Source organism: Diadema antillarum, unplaced genomic scaffold, assembly GCF_040938485.1.
Source record: "Diadema antillarum isolate AM-2024a unplaced genomic scaffold, OU_Dant_1.0 seq00000343_RagTag, whole genome shotgun sequence".
NCBI lineage: Eukaryota > Metazoa > Echinodermata > Echinoidea > Diadematoida > Diadematidae > Diadema > Diadema antillarum.
Window position 1 is genome coordinate 1,378,023 of NW_027271355.1, and position 25,646 is coordinate 1,403,668.

Below are 25,646 nucleotides of genomic sequence, written 5' to 3' on the forward strand. Positions count from 1 at the left end.
ACAAATACTTCAGTCTTATTGGATATCATCATACTCACACCTGAGACACCTTTATAGACTTTGTTTTCCAGTCTCTTGTTAACCCCCCCCCCCCCCCTTCCAACATAGAGTTTCTGGAGATGACCTTCGATATTGCAATTACTGTACTCCTATCCCATTGTGTCTATGGCTACCCACATCTTGAACAGTTTAAGTAGTGGCATACGCTGTGCAATTTGTAAGTGGTTGTATTTGCCTGTTGTTGGTTTGTATTTGAGTGTTAAAGCCATCTAGGAACCATTGAAAAATGAAAAGCTCAGTGCACAACAATCTTCGTCATATACCTGTACTGAATGTTTTAGTGTTTCTCTAGATGTACTTATTCTTTGTCGATAATGATGCAGTCAAAAGTTGAAATTGTCTCTTCTCAAATAAAATATGTAATCATGCAACTGAACAGATACTGTTTCCATTAGACCATACAATGTAGCTACGTGTTACATGATTTGATATATTTGTTTGTTGTTTGTTTGTTTTTCAGTAATTTATCGTAAATTTGTTCATTTATTTTGATCTCCAGTTTCGGTGGTGGACTCCAAACCATCAACGTGATGGTGCCAGTCATGATCTCCAAGTTCTTTGTGTCAACGACGATGACGTCGCAAGACTTCTTCGGCCGCTGGAAACAGCTCGGAGAGTGAGTTTCGGGAATCCTGAAAAGGGGGGAATCAGGGAGCAACAATAGCAGTCACAGAGAGACGTTTTTCAGGCCCTGGGGGTTCTTTTGTCAAAGCTCCAAAATCAATCCTAACTTTCATTTAACTGATCTTTTATAGGGACAATTTTGGAATCAGTCAGTCCTCAGAAGTTACGAACTGTTTCACCAAATTGTTTGGGAACAGTTTCTACGCCTTCCATTGCTATGTTGTAGAATACATCTGGAATGTCTGTGTATCCTTGCCAACTAGATCTGTCTACCATTTTCAGGGGTTAATAGAATGTCTTACGTATAATTATGTGCTGCTGTAATATATCATATTCAAATTTCAACGTGCAGTTTGATCTGTCTATCAAAGAGTTGTTTGTTTCATCTTGTGAATGTCAGACTTTATTGAAGTTGTTATACGTTGTGATGAGTTGCCTCCATAGATTTTTTATGAAAGAGAAATATGTCTTCATTGTTTTTTGTTTTTTTTTATATTCTCCAACTCTCCTCTGTATAGTGCATCCCAAGAGTCACAGAATATATTTGATGCTCAATTCCCCATGGATGTTGCTGTCAACAGAACAAAGGTAAGTTATGAGACTGATTCCATGCTATCAGCCACTAAACTCTCAGACAGACAACCTCATTGAGACGACTGCATGGCCATTATTAGTTGTAAATCCTTTGAAAGTCTAAACTGCCCTTTGCAAATTGTTAACTGTGTATGTCAGTAAAAATGTCTTCAGTGCCTACAGGTGGGGGAGGCTGTTAGGAAAGTTGATATAATTGTTTACTTTCTTAATGTTTGATAAATTTTGCTTAAACTAAAGAAGAATGTAATGGTGGTAAATATTCCTTTACTGCATCCGAGAGCCCACCTTTCCTACATACTTTCTAATTATATTTTTGTGTCAAATTTGAGTATAGCATATGTAAAGCTAAGAGAACATTAAGATGAATTTGTATTTGTAAACAACACTGCAAATATTTTGAGTTGTTTCAAAGTTTACCTGTGTTAAAACAGTGCTGAATATATGTCGCCAAGTTAAGCTGTCTCATTTACGTTCATTTTGAGAACGGGATACCCCAGATGTTTCTTTGTTTGTTTGGTTGGTTTTTAATTCTTCAGTCTTCCATTTGCAGTAAAGCTATGTTGAATAAAGTCTTGCAGAAACTGCGTATATGTTTCTTATGAATTTTAAATAATTGTGCTCTCATTGTCTCTCTTGCCCCTTTCTCACCCCACCTTGCTTCCATGACATCGCCTCGCACCCCTTGCTCCTTGCCCCTTGCCCCTCTCCTCCATTCACCTCGCCCCCATCTCCTCCCCGTAGCTCCTAGGCACTGGGATCGGCCTCCTCGATGGCGTGGACCCGAACCCGGAGAACTTTGTAGGAGCAGGGATCATTAACACCAAGTCGGCACAGATTGGCTGTCTCATGCGGCTAGAACCAAACCAACAGGCCAGGGTAAGTTGTACCCTCTGATGTCTTTGATCATATGCGAATACAGTGCACTCCTCTTGTAAGGAACACAGTTATAATGAAACTCCCTTTGTGTCAAAGTAAAAAGTCAGGTACTAAGATGATTCTCTATGTATCTGTATATACATGTACTTTGTTGTGCGGCATTAAAAAAACTTATAGCAAAAGAGAACTCCCGGCCACTAGGACTTTGTAGCGTCATGTGGTCTGGATTCTTATTGTTTGATTATTTTGCTGCGTTGTTGAGCATCTAGTTCCTGCTTTGTCAATTAGTTGATTCTTTCATCATCAATTGGAATATTTTGAGAACCATTAATGTCATGTTGTAAATGTAAGAGCAATATGCTGTTTTCATGTGAAATGGGCAGTTTCTTCTATAATGCCGAGTGTTTGACAGATATTTTCCTCATCACTTCATGCCTGTGAGTAGACACTGCTCCTGAAAATGGGTATATTCTTGTAGATGGGAAAAGTTGTTGAATGATTGGTTTCTTGTCCTTAAAAACCTTGATAATACAAGAATTACAATTTGAAATTAGAATGAAGATGATTTTACACGCCATCATGACTTGATACATGATGGTGGGACTCATCTTGCTTTTGTGTGTTTCCTTTCTGTCTTCACCTTAATGTATTCCACAGAAATACAGACTGACACTGAGGACTAGCAGACCCAACGTCTCCAAGGCACTCTGCAATCTGTTCTCCACCCAGTTCTAGGCAGCTGTATCCGGTTCCGACCGGTCTCGGCTGGCTTCCTCTTGAAAGGTCATTCCTGAAACCAGTGGTCTTTACAGCCCCACTTCCTAATCCTGCCCCACCCCCTCCATACCCACCTTCCCCCTTTCACACCAGCAAGTTAATCTGATCTGTAATCATCTTTCATCGGAGCCCTCTTGTTGCACGATTGCTTCGACCTTTGACCTTCGACCTTCAACCTTCATCTTCTGCTCAAGCTTGCCTGCCTCTCTTCAGAATAGTGACATGCAAGGTCAGAGCTTTGTGCTAAAACGAAAATCAGCAATGATGCACCGACCGAACCAATGAGATGTGAACAGGGTTTGATGATACCAAATGCTCTTCTGTGGAGCGTGCATCCTGGGTCATATAAATCCATAAATCTGTGGGAGACGATTTGGTACTCTGGTAACACACGTTCTTTGTGAACCCCTAGACTTACATTCATTACCGATCATAAAGGGATTAGTAGTAAGAAATGAAGATTATTTAGCCATCCATATCCAATTAGTTTAATTTTTAATGATCATGAAAAATGAAGTGATGGGACAGCAAGATGTATTTGGGTGTCAATCTTTGATTTGGAAACAACTGGCTCTGCTAACTCTGATGTCCTTACTAATGCTTTGTAGACTCAGAACATTCCAGGGTGTTGAGTATGCAAAGTCCAAATGATACTGTCACCAGTGAATGCAATGTTTTGCAAGCTACAGTCAGTGCTGAAAAGGTCAGAATTTACGTCTGGGTCTGCCTGTGTGTGAGTTGTAAAAATCCTGTTTTATTAGGCATTGAGGAGAAACTGATACTTTGTATAGTGAGAATGATGGAAATGTTTGAGATTTGCAAATTATGATGGTTTTTTTTCCCTCTCTTTTTCCAGTAAGGTCATGCCTCTTCATCCAATAAGGATCTCTATTTAACACCCTGGATTCTGTATGTACAGTAGCTCCCATTAATGTGGAAAAGGTCACAACTTGATGTCGTGTAATCTGGGTTAGCAGGAAGTCACTTAATGCCAGACAAATTCTGTAAAATATTGTCTGTTGTAATTTCAGCATTTAGTGGATTATCTTTACATTCTGAATTGGGCTGCGCTCATATTCACCCTCTTTCTCCTCAAGCCAATCTGTTGAAGAGATCTTGCATATTTTAGAGTATGAATGTAGGAAGAGAACAAGCACACAATGACTCCGAATCAAGATACACAACAGAAATGAGTCAACAGTGGAGTCAGTTCAAAATACTTTGTAACCCTTTTAGTCTCGATATGCTGACTTTTTGTTCAGTCCATGAAATGAGTCCTTTGCTGAAGTGCTCAGTAGAATCCTTCATGTCTTAACTCTGCCATGACATTTTATTTTTCTTTCAAGGTATGGCAACTACTCACAGGAACTGAGTACCATCTAAAATTTTATGAATTCTTGAATTTCAAGAGAGGGATTCCTTCCGACATTCATTTGAGAAAGATCATTGAAAAATCTGTGTGGGAGGGAGAGATGTGTTTGTGGGAAGAGCCAAGTCACTTCAGAGTTTGTAATGGCATGATTTTCATCATTCAAGCACTATGAAATATGTCTGAATTGTGGTGAAAAGGAAATGTCTTCAGGATTCTGAAACAAGTCTGTCGGAGGAGAGTGGAAATGTACAGTTCTATTTCTGATATCTGAAGTTCTGCAGTATACACCATACATCAGTTATCAGTCTAAAGGACAAACGGCATTTATCCCCATTGCTTTTAATAATAGAATGTACCCTATTTTTCGTGTCCACCTGATGAACTTAACGATCCCTCCACCCAATAATCGCGTTGCGGGCTTAAAGTAGAAGTGTGAAAGGGGCTGAAAGGCTGCTGGCAGACAATGTACATAACAATTTAACCATTTAGGAATATATATTACATATTGTTGAGAAGAGAGATTGAAATATGTGTAGAAAGAGGCTACACACAAAAAAAAAAAAGAAGAGAAGAAATGAAATGACTGAGAGATCATTTTTTATACCAAACTTGTTGAATATGCTAACTGTAAAATGTGCTATTGCTATGAATCAAGTGAAATTATTTTGTGGTTTTTGAGAACGCTAGTGGAGTATGTCGTCCCTATCCCTCATTTTTTTTTTTTTTTTCGTGCCATGAAACGTGATATAGAGTTGATATGACAGTAAAAGCCTTCATGCTGCTAGCATTATGAAAAAAAAAAGGTGAGATTCCGACTTGCAATCTGCATTGTACATTTCAAGTGCCCTGCACTCACAGTGTGTTAGAGCGACCTCGTCATATTCACGTATGCTGCACTCACATAAGCAAGCGCTGTGATTTTTTGTTTTCTTTCCCTCCATTTTTTTCTTCTTGGCAAAATGGTTGATGAGTCTGCAATTGGTAAAGCGGTGTGCTCTTAATAGTACATGTAGTTTCCCTCTTTCTTTCGATGTCGTCCCTTTTTGCTCATTTTTCTGTTGTACAGAAACCGACTGTATGTGGACTGCCACGGCATATGCCCCCGCTAGATGAGTTGCAGAAAATGTATTTTTTCCCATGAGCTCACGGCAAAATAATTAATGTAGAAAAAAACAGAAAGCAAAAGCAATAGTATTGCCACAATTAGGGTGTGCTGTCATGCGGTCATGAAATTTTAACTAAAAATTGTGGACGCGCTTTAAAACTAGATAGTAAGTTTGCTTCTATCAAAATCAAATCATTTGTCTTGTTCTAGCTGGTACTGTTCATATTTTAGAAAAATTATTTTAGGTGTGACTACCCTGCCTGCCAATATATACCATAAAGGAGAACAGCTAAAACTTATCAAAAAGCTTTTAAAGAATTCATCCCATCTGACAAAATGCGCCAAAATTCAGTGAAGTCATCAGCATTAAATTTTCGTAGGAAATGTTCATGAAAAACTTCCAATGTAACAATACTTGAAAATGGTTACAGCTCGTTATTCCGAAGGTTCGTTATTCCGAAGGCTCTTCAGTCAGAAGATTTGTTATTCCGCAGGTTCGTTTCTCCGAATTTCATTTTCGGATTAACAAATCTTCGGAATAACGAACCTTCGGAATAATGCCACAAATGTTCGATTAACAAACCCTTTTTCACTTTCGGATTAACGAACCTCTAGGTATAGGGAATTTGTGTGTTTCGGATTAACAAACCTTGGGAATAACGAAACTTGGGAATATCGAACCTTTGGAATAATGAACAGCACCCCTTGAAAACAATGAAGAATGAATAATACTTTCCTTTAAAAAAAAAAAAAAACAAAAAACAAAAACTGACACCAGCAATCAAACAATGTGCACTCATTGTGCATCCGTTGTGCCACTGTGGCTCCTTATAACCTAATGCACCACACAGGTGAAATTGGCACCGCCCTCGAGACTCCTTGTGCACCCTTTGTGGCAGACAACACCAGTGGAACTCCTTTGTACCGATTATGAACCCCCTCAGGTAAAGTTGTACCACCATACAGTGCAGTATTTTCCCAGACAGGCACCCAGTAACCCTAGTGTTTTTTGTTTGTTTGTTTTTTTGAGGCGTAGCCCATCTACTTTACGAACCATACTCAGTATACAACCGTACATGTATACCTTTACCTGCCAATGTTATGAAGACTGCCATTTCAGTAAGCTCTAACAAGACCCTACATGACATGTACAACATTGTATGTTTTCCCTTCCTACATAGGTATATTTTAGCAAGTGTCCGATACATGGTGGCCCATGAGTCTTTGTCGATGATCACAGTCATTCTCTAAACTTTAATACATGCATACTATCTCAGCAAAGCGTAGTGTATGCTTGTGCAGTCATGTGCAACCCCCCCCCCCCCCCCCCCCCCGCAACACTGATAAATAAACTGAAAGTGGATAAAGCCAAAAATGAGAAAGATTGTATTTGGATTTCCTTACGTGGGCAGTTTAAGTGTGCTTTAGATATTTTTTGTTGAAACACAATGAATTGAAAGCAACAGCTCCTATGGGAAACTGAATAGCACAGTTCCCCCCACCCCCTTCTGTGGTTGTTGATATTTGAGGGAGATCTTGTATTGTTGATGAAAATAGATTGTAAGAGAGAGCGAGAGAGAGAGATTTTGGAGATTATAGTGAAATGACTTTGATGTGGGCAGGGATGCTTATATGATTTATATATTTTCATTTTTATGGATAGATCATCCCATTGTAGACATACCCTGTATCCAGATGTTAAGATTTGCTCATACCTGAAGAGTGGAATATAATTCATAAAGTAGATCCATGTACTACTTGCTATTAAAAGGGAGTATATATTTGATATATGTTCTAGAAAGGTACCGGTCTGACTCAAGATCTAGACGAAGTGATCATTTGTTTTGTTTTTTGTTTTTTTATTATTGTGATTAAGGTGAGCAAAATTGTTGATATTCTGTCTTTCTGAAGGAGAAAAAAAAATGTATATGTGAATTGATATCATCTCAAAGATCTGTTTCGGTGTTGAGGTCTGATTGTGTTCAGTGTAGAGAGTGGTCGAATGTTTCATAACTATGACTATATAATGTTAGAATTTAAATTGTCTATATTTCTTTGTTCTAGGTCTGCTCAGAAAAGGAAAGGAAAAGAAGTGAATAGGAAGAAAATTTATTGTTAACTTGCTTCATGGGAAGACCCAAGATATGCTGTGCTTTCTTATTTGTTTTTTGTACATCATTTTGATACCAGTTGTAATTGTGCTTTGGAAGTTGTCTCTGTCTTACCTAGATTAAAATGGTATAGTCCCACATTGATCTCATAGCAGAGGACCACCCCCCCCCCCCCCCCCAGTCCAGTTGATGTAAAAGTAATCATTCTTCATTAGTGAGTTTAATACCAGCCTTATGCTCTGTACCATTTGTTCATTTTGAATGAGGGAAAGTGAACAAACTGAGAATGAATTTAACCTGTTTTTTCATTGTATGGAAAACCCTTGATATGCCTACTGTGTACCAGTTCAATGCAATCCGAAGACTGGGTAGAATAGATGGTCTGAACAGAATTGAATCTGTGGATTTGTATTAGAAATTTGTGGCAAAGCAATGACTTTTACTTTGGTATATTAAAATCGCAAACCAGTAGCCCCAAAAACTTAGTAGTGGCAGTCATGGCACCTTTTGCGAATATATGTTACCTTTCTTAAGATTCCTATTTTCCTTGTGAAATAATTTGTACAGAGGAACCACAAATGTAAACTAATCCATCCCTGACATTCCCATTGAAAAGCATCACTCACAATACTTCTGCAAGTCTCTGAAAAGACTGCTAAAAATGTATCATGCATAATTCATATTTCTGTTATTACATGTTGCATGACAAATCACAAGCAAGTTTTTGTTCGCGTTGCATTCTCGTTACCACCCCCCCCCCCCCCATCTCAGCCGTGCCATGCTCTCACTAGTACGAGATGACACTGAAAGTAAAGGTTGTTGCATGTCCTACATTTTGTAAAACAGGGAAGTATTTATCATGGCAATTAAAGTTGTTGGATTGTGGCTTCACTTTGTCTCTACCCACACTGTAGCTCTTTTTACGAAATGCCCTCGTGAAGATGTTTTTCCCGTCTGCTCGAATCAATAGTGAGAAATGATAATACTCATTTGCGGCCATAGACCATAATGATGGTTGACCAGTTCTTGTACACAAAGCATGACGTTTCGTACGATTTCCCATGAGCGAGAGGTGATACCACCATGTCTGCTGAATTTCTCGCACAGACGTTACAAAATCGGCTTTGCTCGAGCAAAAAGTGTATGTGTGCAGATGGCAGCGTCGCTTTTTAAATGTTCACATCACTTTACATTTGTCAGCTCTGTATCATTTTTGTATGATCAAAGATGCTCATGTACAAGCAGGCTCGACCATTTTATAAAATAGATGATCAACTTCTCATTGGTCTCAATATACTTTAAAAATGTGTGACAGAGAATTGATGTACTGATGTTGTTTTTGTGGGATCTTTGCTAATACATGGATCTGCGAATGTGTGTATTACTAAATGTGATTATATTACCACACCAGGGCTGGTTACTTGACCAGTTTGTGAATATTACCTGTACGCTATGTATAAAAGTGATGCCATCCTTTTGATCTCGTCGTCGTAATAGTGGATTTTGTCGTACCGACTAATTTATCTGAACCCATGTTTCCTGTTTGTTGATCTCACTGCATGTCTGTACCCTGCATATGTGTGGGGTGTACTATCTTCAGAGCATACACTGTACATGTACATGTACCAACACTATTCTCCTTCGGTAGTAACAAAGTGGCAAAGGAGAAAAACGCGAGATGGAAAGGAAGGGACATTATTTCATTTTAATTCTCGTTTGCTCGTATTAAAGTCATTTGTTTTTCACTATTGTCTGTACCTTCTGCAAACAGAGGGCATTCAATACATGGCATCATTTTATAATGACATCTGTTGTAATTATTTCTTTCAGTTGTGGTATGTTTTTGGTCACTGCGATTATGGACACAGATGTGAATGTCTAGGACTATGTGCCAAGATTTTTTTTCTTTTCACGGTACCCTGAACTGAATATTTTGCTTTCTTTACAAAGTCAGCGCAGGTATTCTCTGTGCTTTGCTCAAAAGCGTATCCCATGGATTGGATTAGTGTTTTGATATCTGTGTGCAATTCCTGATAGTGTTAATGGTTGTTTTTAGGAATACCCTACATGTACCATGGCATTTCACAGAGCATCTTTGGGGTGTAAAACTTCAGGTAAATCAGCCGAGGAAAGGACTTAATAGCTTGTTTTGATTTCTGTGGAAATTGTGCAGTGTTGTGTCACTCTAAGCTCATTTTCCTCGTTAAGAGAAGAAAATTGATTTAATTCCTGACTGGAGCATTGTGTATTTAACCTGTTTCAGCATATTCATCATCCTATGCAGGTAGTGTAAATGCATCCTCACGTCCCTAAGTTTTAGTTACTAGTCTAGTCTGGCTGTAAAGTAAGGAACTGTTCATTGTTCACATGAGTTAAAGCCTTCATGCATTTTTATATGGAGGGAGTTTGGAATAGGAACATGTTTTTTGCTTCTTTATTTTTTATTCAAGCTACCCCTCATAATATTTTATGAACTTGAAGTATCGCAAATGGAGTCAATTACAAAACAAAGCAAGACAAACAAAGTGGAATCCTGTAACAAGACTTTTATTATTATCATTTTTTTTTACATCATGCATAGTAGTATTAAACAAGCAGTGAATTAATTTGAATAGTACATTGTATTTATTGTTACTACCACTGAGGCAATGCAAGCGTGGAAATACAACTGTGTATGTGTAGATTCATTTGCGTAGTTGTCATGAAGTTGAAGAAGGAGAGTGTCCATACTTCACGATTCAGACAGGAAATTCTATGATTGAAATTCTGCCAGTCTCATCTTTTTCTACTTTTTTTCTTTCAAAGGCATTTGAGACTTGTTTTACCATACTGTTTATGATGCGATAATGACCAAATTTAGTCATAATGGAATTTGATAATGTGGCACTGTTGCTGGAGGAATATGGCAAGATTCGTCTTAGCTAAAACTGAAAAACAAACAAGGAAGAAATATGTGAATATGGTGGGATTTACTTCAATGTATGTGTAATGGATAGCTATTTGAATTTATTTTTGAATTTGTTATTGATTATTGACATGACTGGGCTGTGATGTGTTGCAAGAAACCTTCTCATAAACTGATCATAGACAAGTCTCTCCCCGCCCCCTCCCCAATAATGAACTTGTAGCTGAAGTATCTGTGTAGCTTGTCGATCATGTAGCTCGCCTTCCTTTTACTTGTGGCTACCAGTTGTGATTGGGTCTCCTTTGTTTAAATTGTAACATATGCCATGAAAGAATTGTATGCTACTCATGGAGGTCGTGTACATGATATCCTCCATAAAAGAGAGAGAGAAAAAAAAAAAAACTTGTATAGGGTATTAAAGAAAAGAAAATGATCAATTTTTGTCTGGAATTGTCTTGGGAATGTTATTGTTGTCTGTTTATGTTGCCGAGTGTTTTATGTATTTATGGGTTAGTTGTAGTCAAAAGAATATCATGAGAGAGAGAGAGAGAGAAAGAGATAGAAATGGGGTGGGGATACTGTAAAAATGGATATTTTCACGTGACAAATTTTTCGCGCTCGGCAGGGTAAGAAGAAAATGCATGAAAATTGCAACGCCGTGAAAATGTCCACTTGTACAGTAGTTGTAAAACTACCATGGTATCTGATTTGCAACATACAGTGTAATCAAATATCTCAAAGCAAGTTTCTTCATTTCAGTTCAGTAAAAAAACAACAAAGAAACATGGTCACAACAGTAATAAAGGGAAATACTCTGTTTAAAATTACTCTTAAATACATTGTATAGGAAAACGGGAAAGAGAATGTAACATATTAAAGGGATGATATAGTTTTGCTTGATATGAGGCTTCAGACTTTTTGTTTATTTATTATTTTTATGCCTCCGCCACGAAGTGGTGCCGGAGGCATTATGTTTTCGGGTTGTCCGTCCGTCCGTACGTCCGTACGTACGTCCGTACGTCCGTACGTCCGTACGTCTGTCCGTCCGCTTTCGTTTACGCGATAACTTGAGTAATATTTACTGGAATTTTACCAAACTTGGTCCAAGTATGAGGTATGATGGGGCAATTATTTGATTAGATTTTGGGTGAAATCGGCTAAAGGTCAAAGGTCAAAGGTCAAGGTCAAATCATGAAATTGTATCCGTTTACGCGATAACTCAAGACTGGATGGAGTAAATATTACCAAACTTTGCTGGAGGATGATGTATGATGAGACAATTACTTGATTAGTTTTTCAGTGAAATCGGACAGAGGTCAAAGGTCAAAGATCAAGGTCAAATCCTAAAATTTATCTGTTTACGTGATAACTCAAAACTGGATGAAGCATCTTTCACCAAACTTGGTCCAAGGATGATGTATGATGGGACAATTAGTTGATATGATTTTAGTGACATTGGCAAGAGGTCAAAGGTCAAAAGGTCAAGGTCAAATGCTACAAATGTTGCAATTTCCCCCATATCTATGCAATGCCTAAAGGTATTTTCTTGAAACTTGGTGTGGACGTGTACTACTGCGTAAAGATTCTCCAGAGAGAGTTTCATGTCATAAGGTCAAAGGTCAAAAGGTCAAAGGTTAGGTGAAAATGTTGCAATATCACTTTTCTCGCAAATGGTTCAATGTATCTTCGTGGAACTTGGTACATACGCATGTACTGAGTGGCAGGGATTTTCTAGGGAATTTAGGGGTCATGGGTCAATAGTCAGGGGGTCAAAGGTCAAGGTCAACACCTCAAAATTTTACTATTTCCCTCATATACTAGTATATGCAATGCTTGCATTATTAGTTTCAAAACTTATTACATGCATTACCTAATGGAGATTCTCCTGGAAATTTCCAGCCGGAAGGTCAAAGGTCAAAGGTTAAGGGTCAAAGGCCAGGTTTCAATGCCCCCCCCCCAAAAAAAAAAAAAAAAAAAAATCCATTTTGTACCATCATTACACTCTTTCTTCATACCTTGGAAATTACTCAATGCATAAACTTATAAAAAGGTCTGTCAGAATTCAAGTAAAAATTCTCAATTCCCAAAATATGTGTACCTGCACTCTTAGAAAATTAAAGCAAACCCAGTTCAAGACATTTCTGACAAACCTGTCATTTCAATATTTTGCCAGTTATGTGAAACTGTCATGGATCACACATTGTGAAGACATTGTACTATACGCCTATTGGGAGAATCATGCATTATGGTGGAGGCATCAGTCGCCATAGCGACATTTCTAGTTTGTTTGTGAGATGATTAGAACTACTAACGAAATATGAAAAAGCATGCAATTCGAAAGAGAAATCACAGATTATTTGATGAAAATCAGTTGTAAAATGGCTGACATAATGATATTCAAAAACAAAATGGTTCCAATAAGAGATGGGCCCAACTCTTATTAGAACCACATTGTGTTTGGATATCCTTAACCATTTCAAAATTGATTTTCATCAAATAAACTTTGAATTTAATTAAAAAACTTGAAATGTCGCTATGGCGACTGATGCCTCCGCCATAATGCATGATTCTCCCCGTAGGTGTATAGTGCAATGTCTTCACAATGTGTGATGACAGTTTCACATAACTGGCAAAATATTGAAATGACAGGTTCGTCAGAAATATCTTGAATGTTCACTTTCCTTGAAGTGGCTTTGCTATAACTGTCTAAGAGTGCAGGTACACATATTTGGGGAATTGAGGATTTTTACTTGACTTCTGACCGACCCTTTTATAAGTTTATGCATTGAGTAATTCTCAAGGTATGAAGAAAGAGTGTAATTACTGTACAAAATAGTTTTTTTTTTTTTTTTTTTTTGCATTTACACCTGGCCTTTCACCCTTAACCTTTGACCTTCTGGCTGGAAATTTCCCAGAGAATCTCCATTAGGTAATACAGGTATATATTAAGTTTTAAAACTAATAATGCAAGTATTGCATATACTAGCATATGAGGGAAATAGTAAAATTTTGAGGAGTTGACCTTGACCTTTGACCCCCTGACTATTGACCCATGACCCCTAAGTTCCCTAGATAATCCCTGCCAGTCAGTACATGCATATGTACATGTACCAAGTTCCATGAAAATACACTGAACCATTTGCGAGAAAAGTTAAATTGTAACATTTTCACCTAACCTTTGACCTTTTGACCTTTGATCTTATGACATGAAACTCTGGAGAATCTTTACGCAGTAGTACATGTCTACACTAAGTTTCAAGAAAATACCTTCGGGCATTGCATAGATATGGGGGAAATAGCAACATTTTAGCATTTGACCTTGACCTTTTGACCTTTGACCTCTTGCCAATGTCACTAAAATCTACTAAACTAATTGCCCCATCATACATCATCCTTTGACCAAGTTTGGTGAAAGCTGCTTCATCCAGTTTTGAATTATCACGTAAACAGATAAATTTCAGGATTTGACCTTGATCTTTGACCTTTGACCTCTGTCCGATTTCACTAAAAAACTAATCAAGTACAAATGTACATCATCCTTGGATGAAGTTTTGTGAAATTTGCTCGATCCAGTCTTGAGTTATCGCGTAAACAAATACAATTTCATCATTTTACCTTGACCTTTGACCTTTGGCCTTTGGCTGATTTTACCCAAAATCTAACCAAGTAATTGCCCCATCATACTTTATACTTGGACCAAGTTTGGTAAAATTCAAGTCAATTATTACTCGAGTTATTGCATAAACGAATGCGGACGGATGTACGGACGGACGGACGGACGGACAACCCGAAAACATAATGCCTCCAGCACCACTTCGTGGCGGAGGCATAAAAAGAAAAAGAGTTTGTTTGCAAAAACCGATAAATCCATTTTTGAAGATTTTCAAGTACGGTCTCTGTCATAAAGTACAAAATAATACCTTTTAAATGATATATTGGTCACTACATATAAAGGTACATTTTTGAAGTTATGATCAAAAGAAGCAAAAATTTTCTTATTATTCTCTCTATCTTTCTTCACCTTTAATGGCAAATATCTCCATTTGACAAATATGGACTTATCGGTTTTTGCAAACAAACTCTTCAATTGTATGCTCTCTCATATTCCATAAGAGGTTTCTCATTGTCTCACAAAATAGTTTTTAAGCTTCATCTCAACCCAAACTCCTGATGTCTGCAGAAAAGCAAAAATGATAGTAAACATCCACTAGAATAGACATATGTATACACTGAATATAATCATATCAAACACACCCCTTGCACTGTGAGAGACTTTAGTTTAAGAAACCAAAACCTAAAGAGTAATGTTGTTTGAGTGTAAGAACACATCAGTGAAAGTTTGAGAAAAATCAGACAATCGATACAAAAGTTCTTAATTTTGAAGTTTTGGTGTTGTCATGACTGGGCTTTGTTTTGTGAAGGATTTTATTTGATTATTTATAGTTGATTTCTAGCATTAAAGGTCCAGTTTACCTTTGGGAGTAGTGATTTCAAAAATTTTCAAGATATCACATTTGATGCATATGTGTAGGTCTGTTGTATCACAAAACATCCTACCATATGAAATTTTTGTAAAGGCTAAAATATGAGGAGATATCAGTGTTTTTCTCAATAAACCGTAACTGTAGACGGTTTAATCCGGAAACATTTGTATTATAACTATTGTTCACATTTTGTGCATTTAACAACATTTAACATCGATTATACGGATTCAATTTTTTACAGTGGTTGTTTCTAGCCCTAACTCACATTTTAGAACTATTTTGAAGCACTAATGCTGGGTTTTTGTTTTATCTGCAAATGGTAAATTATGCCTTCAAGTCTTTAAACCTGCGTAGTAAAGAAATTTATAATCGATTATCTAATGTTTTGATAAAATGGGGCCCTGGATAAGGAGACTACTAGACTTCATGACGTCATGTGTGGACATCAATATAAAGAAAATATTGAGAGAATCCCACAAAAATCCATTTTTCATGAAAATTACACATTCAATCAATTTGATACTGACAAATCATGTTAAGGGATTATTCTCCCTGCTCTCTGAAAGTGGTTAGTGAAGTGTTCTTTCATTACGCTAGAAAAGTGAAAGCATGTGGAACTTTCATTATACAACATTGTACTGTATTTTTCTTTATAATTATTGTTGTCCACACATGATGTCATCATGAACTCAAGTAGTCTTATCCAGCGGTTTCAACGACATACTATATTACAATTCCTAAACTTTTGCATTGATTGTCTGATTTTCCTCAAACTTTCACTGATTGGCTCTATTTACTGAGCCTTTAATATTGCTGCTCTTTCACGTACTCAATCCACAGTTCTCTTTGGGTTTTGGCTTCCTTAAAGCTATATGGATTCCACGGTGGCAGAAATAGCAAGCATAGTTTCTAACTTTTGTACATTCGGTTACTAAAGTTTATTACTACCAGGGCCACCGGAGCATTTTCAAAAACTTTGTGTGTGTGTCGGGGTGGGGGGGGGGGGGGGGGGGGGGGGGGGGTAGGGGCACTTCCAAATTTCTTCAGCTGACAAGCAAGCAAAAAGAAAAAAAAAAAGAAGATTTTTCAGTGCCACTTCAAATTCGGTGCATTAACGCTCACTTCTTGGGTAAAACAAAACAATAAAACAAAGAAAGTGGGGGGGGAGGACCCAAAGTGGTGACACCTTATTCCTTTGTATGGTGAAAAAAAAAAAGAAAAAAGTGGGGGCCCCGAGGGGCCCGAGTCCCCTGGTTCCGCTGGCCACGACTACTACCAGTACATTGCTACACAATAACAACTGCAATACAGTAAATTATCAAGGGTCTGAAACAAGATTTGAACACGAACCGCGCCCCTCGCTCAGGCTCTTATGGGGACTATCAAAAGGGAAATTCCCAGGCCCTCCGCCCTCCACCCCCCCCACCCCCCCCCCCCCCCCCCCCCCCCCCCCCCACGGCCCCGCAAGCGGCCCCTCGTTCGCGCTAACGTTGTTATGATAAGTCATGCTGTGCTGCTAGATCCAGTGCAGCTACATTGTAGCTGTGTAAAAACTTTTTCGTGAGTTTAGTACACGTACACGTGTGTACACGTCCACACACACTTGCATCACCATCACATCACGTTGTCATCTGTCTAGAAAGTCTAGTCGAAACTTCTTTCTGCGAACTCTCCTGATTCGTGAGCCTGACAGCAGCCAAAGGTATGTATTTAGCTTGAAATTTTGTGACATCCTTGTGGATTCTGCACTTAACGTGGCAAATGTCGTGGAAGCATCAAATTTATGATTGCAAATTTGTATAAGATTGAATTTTGTTTCAGTGTGCAAACCATGAGCGTATCACTATCGCAGCTCACTCAGCGCGGTTGATGCTGACCAATATTAATGCCAGAACTTCCATTGCGTCGAGAATTAGCAATTAGGCCTAGATTTTCTTCTTTGTTCGTTTGCCTGTTTAAGGCTAGGGCCGAGGTCCACAGTATTAAAAAAAAAAACACGTTATAGCTAGACCTAGGCATCCTGTTTTGACAATCTTTGAACAATTAATGGCTATCATCGCGCATCATCTCAGCTGCATTTGGCTTTCTTTACACCGGCGCTGGTTGGCATCACAACGGGAGCGCATCGGCGGGCAAGCAAGAGCATTTCTTACTTCGGTGCACCCAGTTAGGTACAGCTGTTGCGGTCCTCTGCATTTCGGGTAGCGGCTTCTTCACTTTTTGCCTTTTGGAGTTAGTGCATCCTTCATAATCGAAATGTTCGTGGCTGATTCTTAGTAATCAGACTACACCATCTGCTTCTATCATTAACAGCTCCATTAAAAAAAAAAAAAAAACAATCAACTTACAACATACGAACAGAGCTTATCATTCTATGACTAATTCAATGACAAAAATTATTATTTGATGGAAATCGGTTTTAGAAAGGCCGAGAAATCCAAAAAAACGAAGTAAAACAATGTGATCATAATAAAAGGTAGGTCATCCCACCTTTTATTAGGATCACTCTGTAAAGTTTTGCTTGATAGGAAAAGGGAAAATCACATGATGAGTGATACAGTAGTTCATTTGTAATGTATGGCCATCTAACATTTGAAAGTTAGAGATTTTACAGCCAGAGGCATGATCATGAAAAAAAAAAAAGCCAAGAAAAGTATAGACAGTGGATGGGTTTAGAAAAGAGCTGCGAAACTATTGATAAAGAAAAAAAAAAAGACCTTTATAAATTTACATACAAGTACCGGTAGCAACTATGATATCATATCCCCACAGAGAAAAATAAAACATTCCTGCAACATGGACAAAACTAACTGAAACTGTAATTTGCATAATTCATTATTTGTATATTATTTATGCAATTTCAGTGCAAAACTTAAGTCCTTTATCTAAGAGAGGAAGGGGGGGGGGAGTAATTGCGGCACACTTTGGTTTCAAATCCGAGACACCATTTTTTTTTTTTTTTTGTTCCTGTATGTATGCAATTTTTTTTTAACTTGTTAATATTTGTGACCCTGCACCTCAAAACAAACAAAAAGTCGCCAGACATGAATTTTTAGTTAAGACCATATTCTGAAAGAGCAGACTTAAGCTTTAAAATGATGTATAACTCAAATCAAATGGACTCTCCTAACCTATCTAAATATTGGAAAGAAAGCACAAACTCAGGAAAAGTGTGAACTGAGAAAAGAGGCTCTGAAGTACAGTATCTATTCAAGCGCTTAATCTTTACCAAACTGCTGGCTGTGCGATGAATGGGACAAAAAACAGGAAGTAAACCACCAAAGTAACAACAATGAAGGGATTATCAGATTAAACTGAAATTGAGTATGCCTCATAAACACATTCTGTCCATACATGTAATTAATGCCAACTTTCAAAGCAGTAGCACTACCCTTTCAAGAGTTACTAGAGTTGAAAGTGAAGAGTGTGGACAAGGTTTTTCAGAAATGAAAAAAGGATTCTAAAGACACACCTAATCACACTATTGTACCAAAAATGTTTGAGATACACTGCTTTAAAAAAACACACTTTCCTGCCTGTTTTATGATATCAAATTATAGGATAATGTAAAAGAAGACCCACTCTTTCAGAAAATATGAAAAAGTCAAGTTCGGCTAGGTTGACCCATTTCACTTATTTTCAGTCCTCACGCAAAATCAGTGTGTGCGACTTTATGTTCGTTTTGAGGTGCACAGTCACATTTTTTTGATAAAACTATCTTCTTTGAGCCCCCACTTAAATTGTTTCTTTATATCCTGTGCTTTTGTTAGATCGATTTTACTCTTGAATTTTTCACACGGCTCTCATTTTTGAAATAAGGCCTTGATATCAGTGGCTTGTCTTCCTCCCTAATTTGCATATCATTAGTAATTTCATTTCTTTCTGTTTTTGTTCAAAGATAATAAAATTTAACCAGTTCCATGCCCACTTGCTCTTATATTCTCTAACTGTAAAATAGATGCAGTAAAAATCAGAGTTGCCAATCTAGTGGTGACAAGACCATTTTTTTTTCTTCAGTAGGCCTATATTTGATTCACTAAAAAGCCATAGAAGTGCAATTCAAAGGTTTGCTGATATGTTTGTTTGTTTGTTTTTCTTTGAGAAGATAGACCTTTGACTACTGTATAGTGTACGTCAAAATATGACTTTTTATGATTCGATAGATGAACTGAGTATGTCATTTGATAGCCATTAAAAGTTGTGCATGGAATACCAGCATGCTTAACTTGGCTCTAATCCTTACTGTAGATCTTAAGTAATTATAGATATGAACTTCTTGATTTTCCTGTTAGTAGAAAGCAAATAGGCACAGTGAAATTATACATTTTATGTGTATATTCAAGGGCAGAAGGTATCCCAACAGCAAAAATCTCTGAACTTGTGCAGCACTGTGAGGAAATAAATGAATAGCCCAAATACTGTTTAAAATAAAATGATAAATAAAGAAATGAATTAATAAATAAATGATTATTATTATAGTCCTTATTATTATAATTATTAGTACTTTTATTACCCGGTATTATAAAGCCTCATTATTCCAATTTTCCTTTTTAATGTCGATCATAATTATTCCAACATTATAAGATATGAAGAAAGAAGGAAAAGATTGGTTTCATTCTCAGTCATGATACAAATTTGTACTTGTAAACTAAAAATGCTAATTATACATGTAGGCCTACTAACCGGAGGGCCAAACCCCAAAAAGTCGCTTACTTAACGAGTGAGTTGCACTCTCTCTACAAACTAAGTAGACCATGCTTATTTTCAAGTTTTTATTGTAACAAACAACATTCCACTGGTCTACCTCAAAAAATTTGTTGCGAAAGCCTCCAAATCCAAGATGGCGTCCAAGATGGCCGCCATATTTACTGAATTTGTTATTTGAAAGATAGAATTTGATTGAAAGATCAGATTTCAACAAATGTGATGTCATATGAAAGAGAATAAAATTTTCTACAAGTTGATACCATTTTTGTGGGTTATTGTGGTAAGTGGATTGAGATTTTAAGGAAAAAACACTCATTTTTTGATATTTTTCTGAAAAAAGGAAAATCTTGAAAATGCTTGATTCAGCATAAATCAGAGAAAAACTGAAGGATTATCTTGAAACGTTTCAAGAATTTTGTTTGACATATAATCAATATTTGGAGAAAATTAGGGGTCAGTACCGTTTTTGGTTCAGGAGTTATGATGTCTCAAACTTGAAAACTCACTATGTAAAAATGGCCACTTTAGTTGTGACAATACCTTGTCGGTCGTAAAAAGAGCCTGCGCGCGCCAAGACTACTACACGCACCACCGACACTGGCGGTTGTAGCAGTGCCAGTGGTGCGTGTAGTAGTCTTGGCAAACGCAGACATTTTCTTTGACAAACAAGGGTTTGTGCCTGCAAACTAACTTTTCATATACCAAGTGGTAGCTCAGGTGACGCTGATTGCTATTATTTCAAAGTAGATTGTTCTGAAGCGGATGAGATGAAGCAAAAATATCTTTCAAATAGAGGTAGAAGCTTGAAACAACCTTGCTATAGAAAGTTTAAAACAAAATCTGGATCAATCACTCAAAAAATTCAAGATTGCAGGCCATCAAAGTTGACATAGTGTATTGCGCCAAAGTAAATGTATCAATTCGATTTTGATACAATTTTGTCTGTTTTGCTGTCTATTTATATGGTTTTTATATATTCTCAACATTTTAATGCTATTTCAAACCATCTTAGGTTTTTACGGAGACATTTTTTTCAGAATGCACCATGAATATTTCTCTAAAAAGTTAAAAAGAATAAATTAAAAATGTTTATGAAAACCATGCAGAAATTAACATCTTTCCCATATAATCAATATTTGGAGAAAATTAGAGGTCAGTATTGTATTTGGTTCAGGAGTTATAATGTCTCAAACTTGAAATCCCATTTCACATAATATGCATTTACACGCATCTGTTCCCAAAGACGTCACAGAGGGTCAAATCCAAGATCGTGCTTCACGAGAGTTCCACTCTCTCTATAAACAAGACCATACATAATATTAAGCATACTAAGCAATGTTCCGTAAGTACACCTCAATAGATTTGTTGCAAAAACCTCCAGAGTACAGATGCGGTCCAATAGGGCCGCCATTTTTATTGAAGTTAACATTTCAAACATAAAATTTGATAGAGACATTGAATTGCAACACATTTAATGTCATATGAAGGAGAGTAAAACTTCCTAAAAGTTGATACCACTTTAGCTGTGTATTGTGATAAATTGGGGGAGGGGGAATCCATATTTTTATATTGTTTTGAAAAAAGGAAGAAATGTGAAAATGCATGATTTAGTATTTATCAAAGAAGAACTGAAGAATTATTTTGAAACCTGCTATTGAGATTGAGATTTACTGAGATTGAGACATAATTCATATTTCTGGAATTACAGGCAATATCATACACTAATGACAAGTTAACGTCTAAAACTTGAAAAAATTACATTTATGCATTATGAATTTTGCATACAATGTGTTTACATGGTCACATGTAATACTGTAACGGTCTAGTGACTTGCAAGTACCTGCAAACTAACTTTTCATGCCAAGTGGTAGGTGACGCTGATCGCTATTACTGTAGCATTTCATCATAGTAGATTGTTCTGAGGCAGATAAAATTGAACAGAAAGTATTTTCCAAAAAGAGATAGGAGCTTGGAATTTGGCACAAATTTTGCCAATGTGTAATATTTAGCGATAAAAATAGTATCCACACAAAATTCAAGATGGCGGTAATTAATCGAGGTTGTCGTTCAAGGCATTATTTACCATTAGTGCATGTGTATAAAACAAAAACCCAGCTTTACTTAATTCCTCAAACTAGCTCTAAACTGTGAGTTAGGGATAGAACAACTAATGTACAAACTGAAATCAGTATAATTAACGCTAAATATTGTTAGATATACTAAATAGATCTGATAAGAATGTTTTTTTTATATACTAAATTGTCAACAGTTATGGCTATGGTTTCTTGAAAAGCAATGGTGATATCTCCGTATGTTTTAGGCTTTATTATATTTTTTTTACATGGTAGAATGTTTTGTAATACAACTAACCTGCACATATAAATCGAATGTGATATCTCTCCCAATGGTAGAATACCTTTAGTGTGTTGCGTCAAAGTTAAATCTCAACTTATAACTTATAATTTGATATGTTTTTTTTAATCTTCTTATATTGTTGTCTATTACATGTTCCGATACATCCGAACGATATTGTGTTAGTGTAAACCATATTGAGGGTCTTTTTTTTGGGGGGGGGGGGGGGGGTGGAGCTCATTCCAGTATTAGGGTAAGGCCCAATCTTTGATAAAAAAAGAAATGCTTCTGTATCAAAGATATGCTTCTTTACTTGTATGTTACTCTGCTGTTGTAGAAACGCCTGAATGATGATGGTATATGTGTAATAATGTCTGATCCGTAGATGTCCTTGAAAGCCCTTCTGATCCGAACCCCCTCCCCCCCCCCCAAAAAAAAAAAAAAAAAAAAAAAATCCGACATGGCGGCAATTTCTCAACTTTGTTGTGCGAAATGTGTTGTGCGAAATTACTTTTCAGTATATTGTTTGAATAAAATTGTCCAAATTGATTATTCGTGCTGTATATTCACATTTACAAATAAGCATGCTGAAATTGTATTTTCTGTTACCAGATTTTTTTTACATTGTTTTTAGGCTGATTTCATGTGGGTTATAGTGTCACAATTGATCTGAGCTTATGCCATTGGTAGATGCTTTCCCATATTAGATATCAGGATCACTCGAGAGTGAAAATGTTCATTTTCATTCATTTTAGAGTGACCTCGGGGATCACTCGAAGAGTGACAAGTGATCCCTAAGGCAGGGCTCGACACTAACGCTGGTCCGGTGGCCCGGGGCCACCAAAAACGCACGTCGGGCCACCAAAATGTCAGAAATGAAGAACATAGGTGGCCTGATCGGGCCACCAAAAAAGATCGGATATTTGCCTTTGGGCCACCAAAAACAAAAGTTAGTGTGGAGCCCTGCCTATTAAGGTCACTCTAAAATGAGTGAAAATGAACATTTTCACTCAAAAGTCACTCCAATTTCACTCTAAATTCACCGTTTTCTTGTTATTCACTCCTCACATCAAAAGCAAAAACTTCCACTCGATTTGTTTTTTTTTTTCTTTTTCGGAGAGTAGAATATCACTGGTTCTAAAAATGTGTCCATAAAAACCTAAGACGGTTTAAGATAGCACAACAGACAAAATTGTATCAAAAACGAAATAATACATTTACTTTGGCGCAATTTTATACACTATGTCAGCTTTGATGGTCTGCAATCTTGAATTTTTTGAGTGATTGATCCAGATTTTGTTTTAAACTTTCTATAGCAAGGTTGTTTCAAGCTTCTACCTCTATTTGAAAGATATTTTTGCTTCATCTCATCTGCTTCAGAACAATCTACTTTGAAATAACAGCAATCAGCGTCACCTGAGCTACTACTTGGTATGAAAAGTTAGTTTGCAGGCACAAACCCTTGTTTGTCAAAGAAAATGTCTGCGTTTGCCAAGACTACTACACGCACCACTGGCACTGCTACAAGCGCCAGTGTCAGTGGTGCGTGTAGTAGTCTTGGCGCGCGCAGGCTTTTTTTACGACCAACATGGTATTGTCGCAACTAAAGTGGCCATTTTTACATAGTGAGTTTTCAAGTTTGAGACATCATAACTCCTGAACCAAAAACGGTACTGACCCCTAATTTTCTCCAGATATTAATTATATGTCAAAAAAAATTCTTGAAACGTTTCAAGATAATCCTTCAGTTTTTCTCTGATTTATGCTGAATCAAGCATTTTCATGATTTTCTTTTTTTCAGAAAAATATCAAAAAATGAGTGTTTTTTCCTTATAATCTCAATCCACTTATCACAATAACCCACAAAAGTGGTATCAACTTGTAGAAAATTTTATTCTCTTTCATATGACATCACATTTGTTGAAATCTGATCTTACAATCAAATTCTATCTTTCAAATAACAAATTCAGTAAATATGGCGGCCATCTTGGACGCCATCTTGGATTTGGAGGCTTTCGCAACAAATTTTTTGAGGTAGACCAGTGGAATGTTGTTTGTTACAATAAAAACTTGAAAATAAGCATGGTCTACTTAGTTTGTAGAGAGAGTGCAACTCGACCTCTGTTTTTAGCTTTTGGCCCCCCGGTTATACATGTATGCCTTTTTTGTTTTCAAGTGGTTTTTTTTTTTTTTATAGAATTTCCATTTTATTTCATTTTATCCTCTCTGGCCCATTATTTAACTTTATATGGATTATTAATTCCTTTGAATCATTCAATCATTTTTTTTTCTATGAAATGCAAGTGTTGCACACACACACACACACACACACACACTCAAACACAAGCACACACGTTGAGAAGCCATGCTGTTGAGGACTTGCTGCCAACTTGAGATGAATAGCGCCCCCATGTGTCAAAAATACCTAAAGCACAACTGGCTCCAAGTACAAAGCAGTTGGAGAGCTTAGTTGTTTTTGTTTATTTTTGTTTTTTTACAATATGGTTTTTAGTGGGACATTAATCATTTAGGATGATCTGCGATGCAAACGTATTACATGTATGCCAATATATAGAGGTGGATTGTTTGTTTTGTTTTGTATGTGTGTGTTTTTGGTTTTTTTTTCAGTAATGGATTTTAAGAGAGGCATTCATATTCGAATTATTGAGGATGATCTTCGATGCAAACAAATTATGCCAATGATACAACAAGGATTCATTCCGCTGTGATTTTTGCAGAAAATACTGTAAGAGATTCTTCAACATGCTTTTTCTTTGGCCCAGTTAAAAAAAAAAAGAAAAGAAAAAAAAAAAGTATTCTGAGCAGGTTTTTGGAGGACAACGTGTCATACATCCAAACTGATTTCAGTACAACAAGGGAATTTCAGCAGTAAACAGTCATTATTTCCCTTCCTTCTTTGTTCATTATGACAGTAAAAGAATAAGAACAGGGGAAATGATCAACTTCCCGATAGGATTCGCAACTAAAGGCGCTCACAATATCACTTTCACAAAGGTACGGCACCTCATCATTAACCTGTTAAGGACGAGTCCCGAGCATACCCGGGCATGTGTGTATGGGAAAGGCTTGTTGTACAAATTTGTAGCAAAATCAGTTCGTCCTCAATGGGTTAATTCAACATTTTGGCGTTTGTAAGTTTCCGTAAATGTAGAAAGCATTCAATATACGACATTGTACAGTGTACTATCTATTGAGTTACAGACTGTAGTCATGGGAAAGGATGTGACTAGTCTTTGACTATGTTAATTAGCGGAAACTTCAACTCTGTTATCCTTCATGTGGACGGTATAGGGATCCACAGATAAGAATGCTTGTCATAATGTTTGTATACCCAGTACATTATCTTCCTCCCTCTTATGTAGATCTCTGTGTACATGATGTGTCTATTCCTGTACAGAGGCACACAGTAAGCTCATACTTTTTTGATCATTGCAATGTAGAATAATGAATTTACTGGTACTTTACAAAATACTCTGTACTTAAACGCTAACAAAAATTAAATGGCTTTTTCATCCACACACCTTGTGTCTTTTTATGGGGAACATCTGGTGCTGTGCAAATATGTGATTTTACTTACATAGTATGGTGTCCATTTTGAGGAGACTTGTTACAGTAAAAAAGTTTTTCTGGTTATCTCGGTATAATGGGGTACGCTTCT

At 37.0% G+C, this 25,646-nt stretch overlaps 1 protein-coding gene across 2 annotated transcripts in view; it reads left to right on the plus strand.

The window, feature by feature from the left end:
- The window catches only part of LOC139730921 (AP-2 complex subunit alpha-2-like), an 80,671-nt gene extending 73,960 nt beyond the window's left edge, over window positions 1-6,711 (plus strand). For both annotated transcript variants that reach the window (XM_071641802.1, XM_071641803.1), the window contains 4 exons: window positions 560-676; window positions 1,203-1,272; window positions 2,020-2,154; window positions 2,812-6,711. In XM_071641802.1, the coding sequence (XP_071497903.1) occupies window positions 560-676; window positions 1,203-1,272; window positions 2,020-2,154; window positions 2,812-2,889 (400 nt within the window). In that variant the 3' untranslated portion in view covers window positions 2,890-6,711. The remainder of the gene's footprint in view (window positions 1-559; window positions 677-1,202; window positions 1,273-2,019; window positions 2,155-2,811) is intronic.
- Window positions 6,712-25,646: the final 18,935 nt, after the last annotated feature.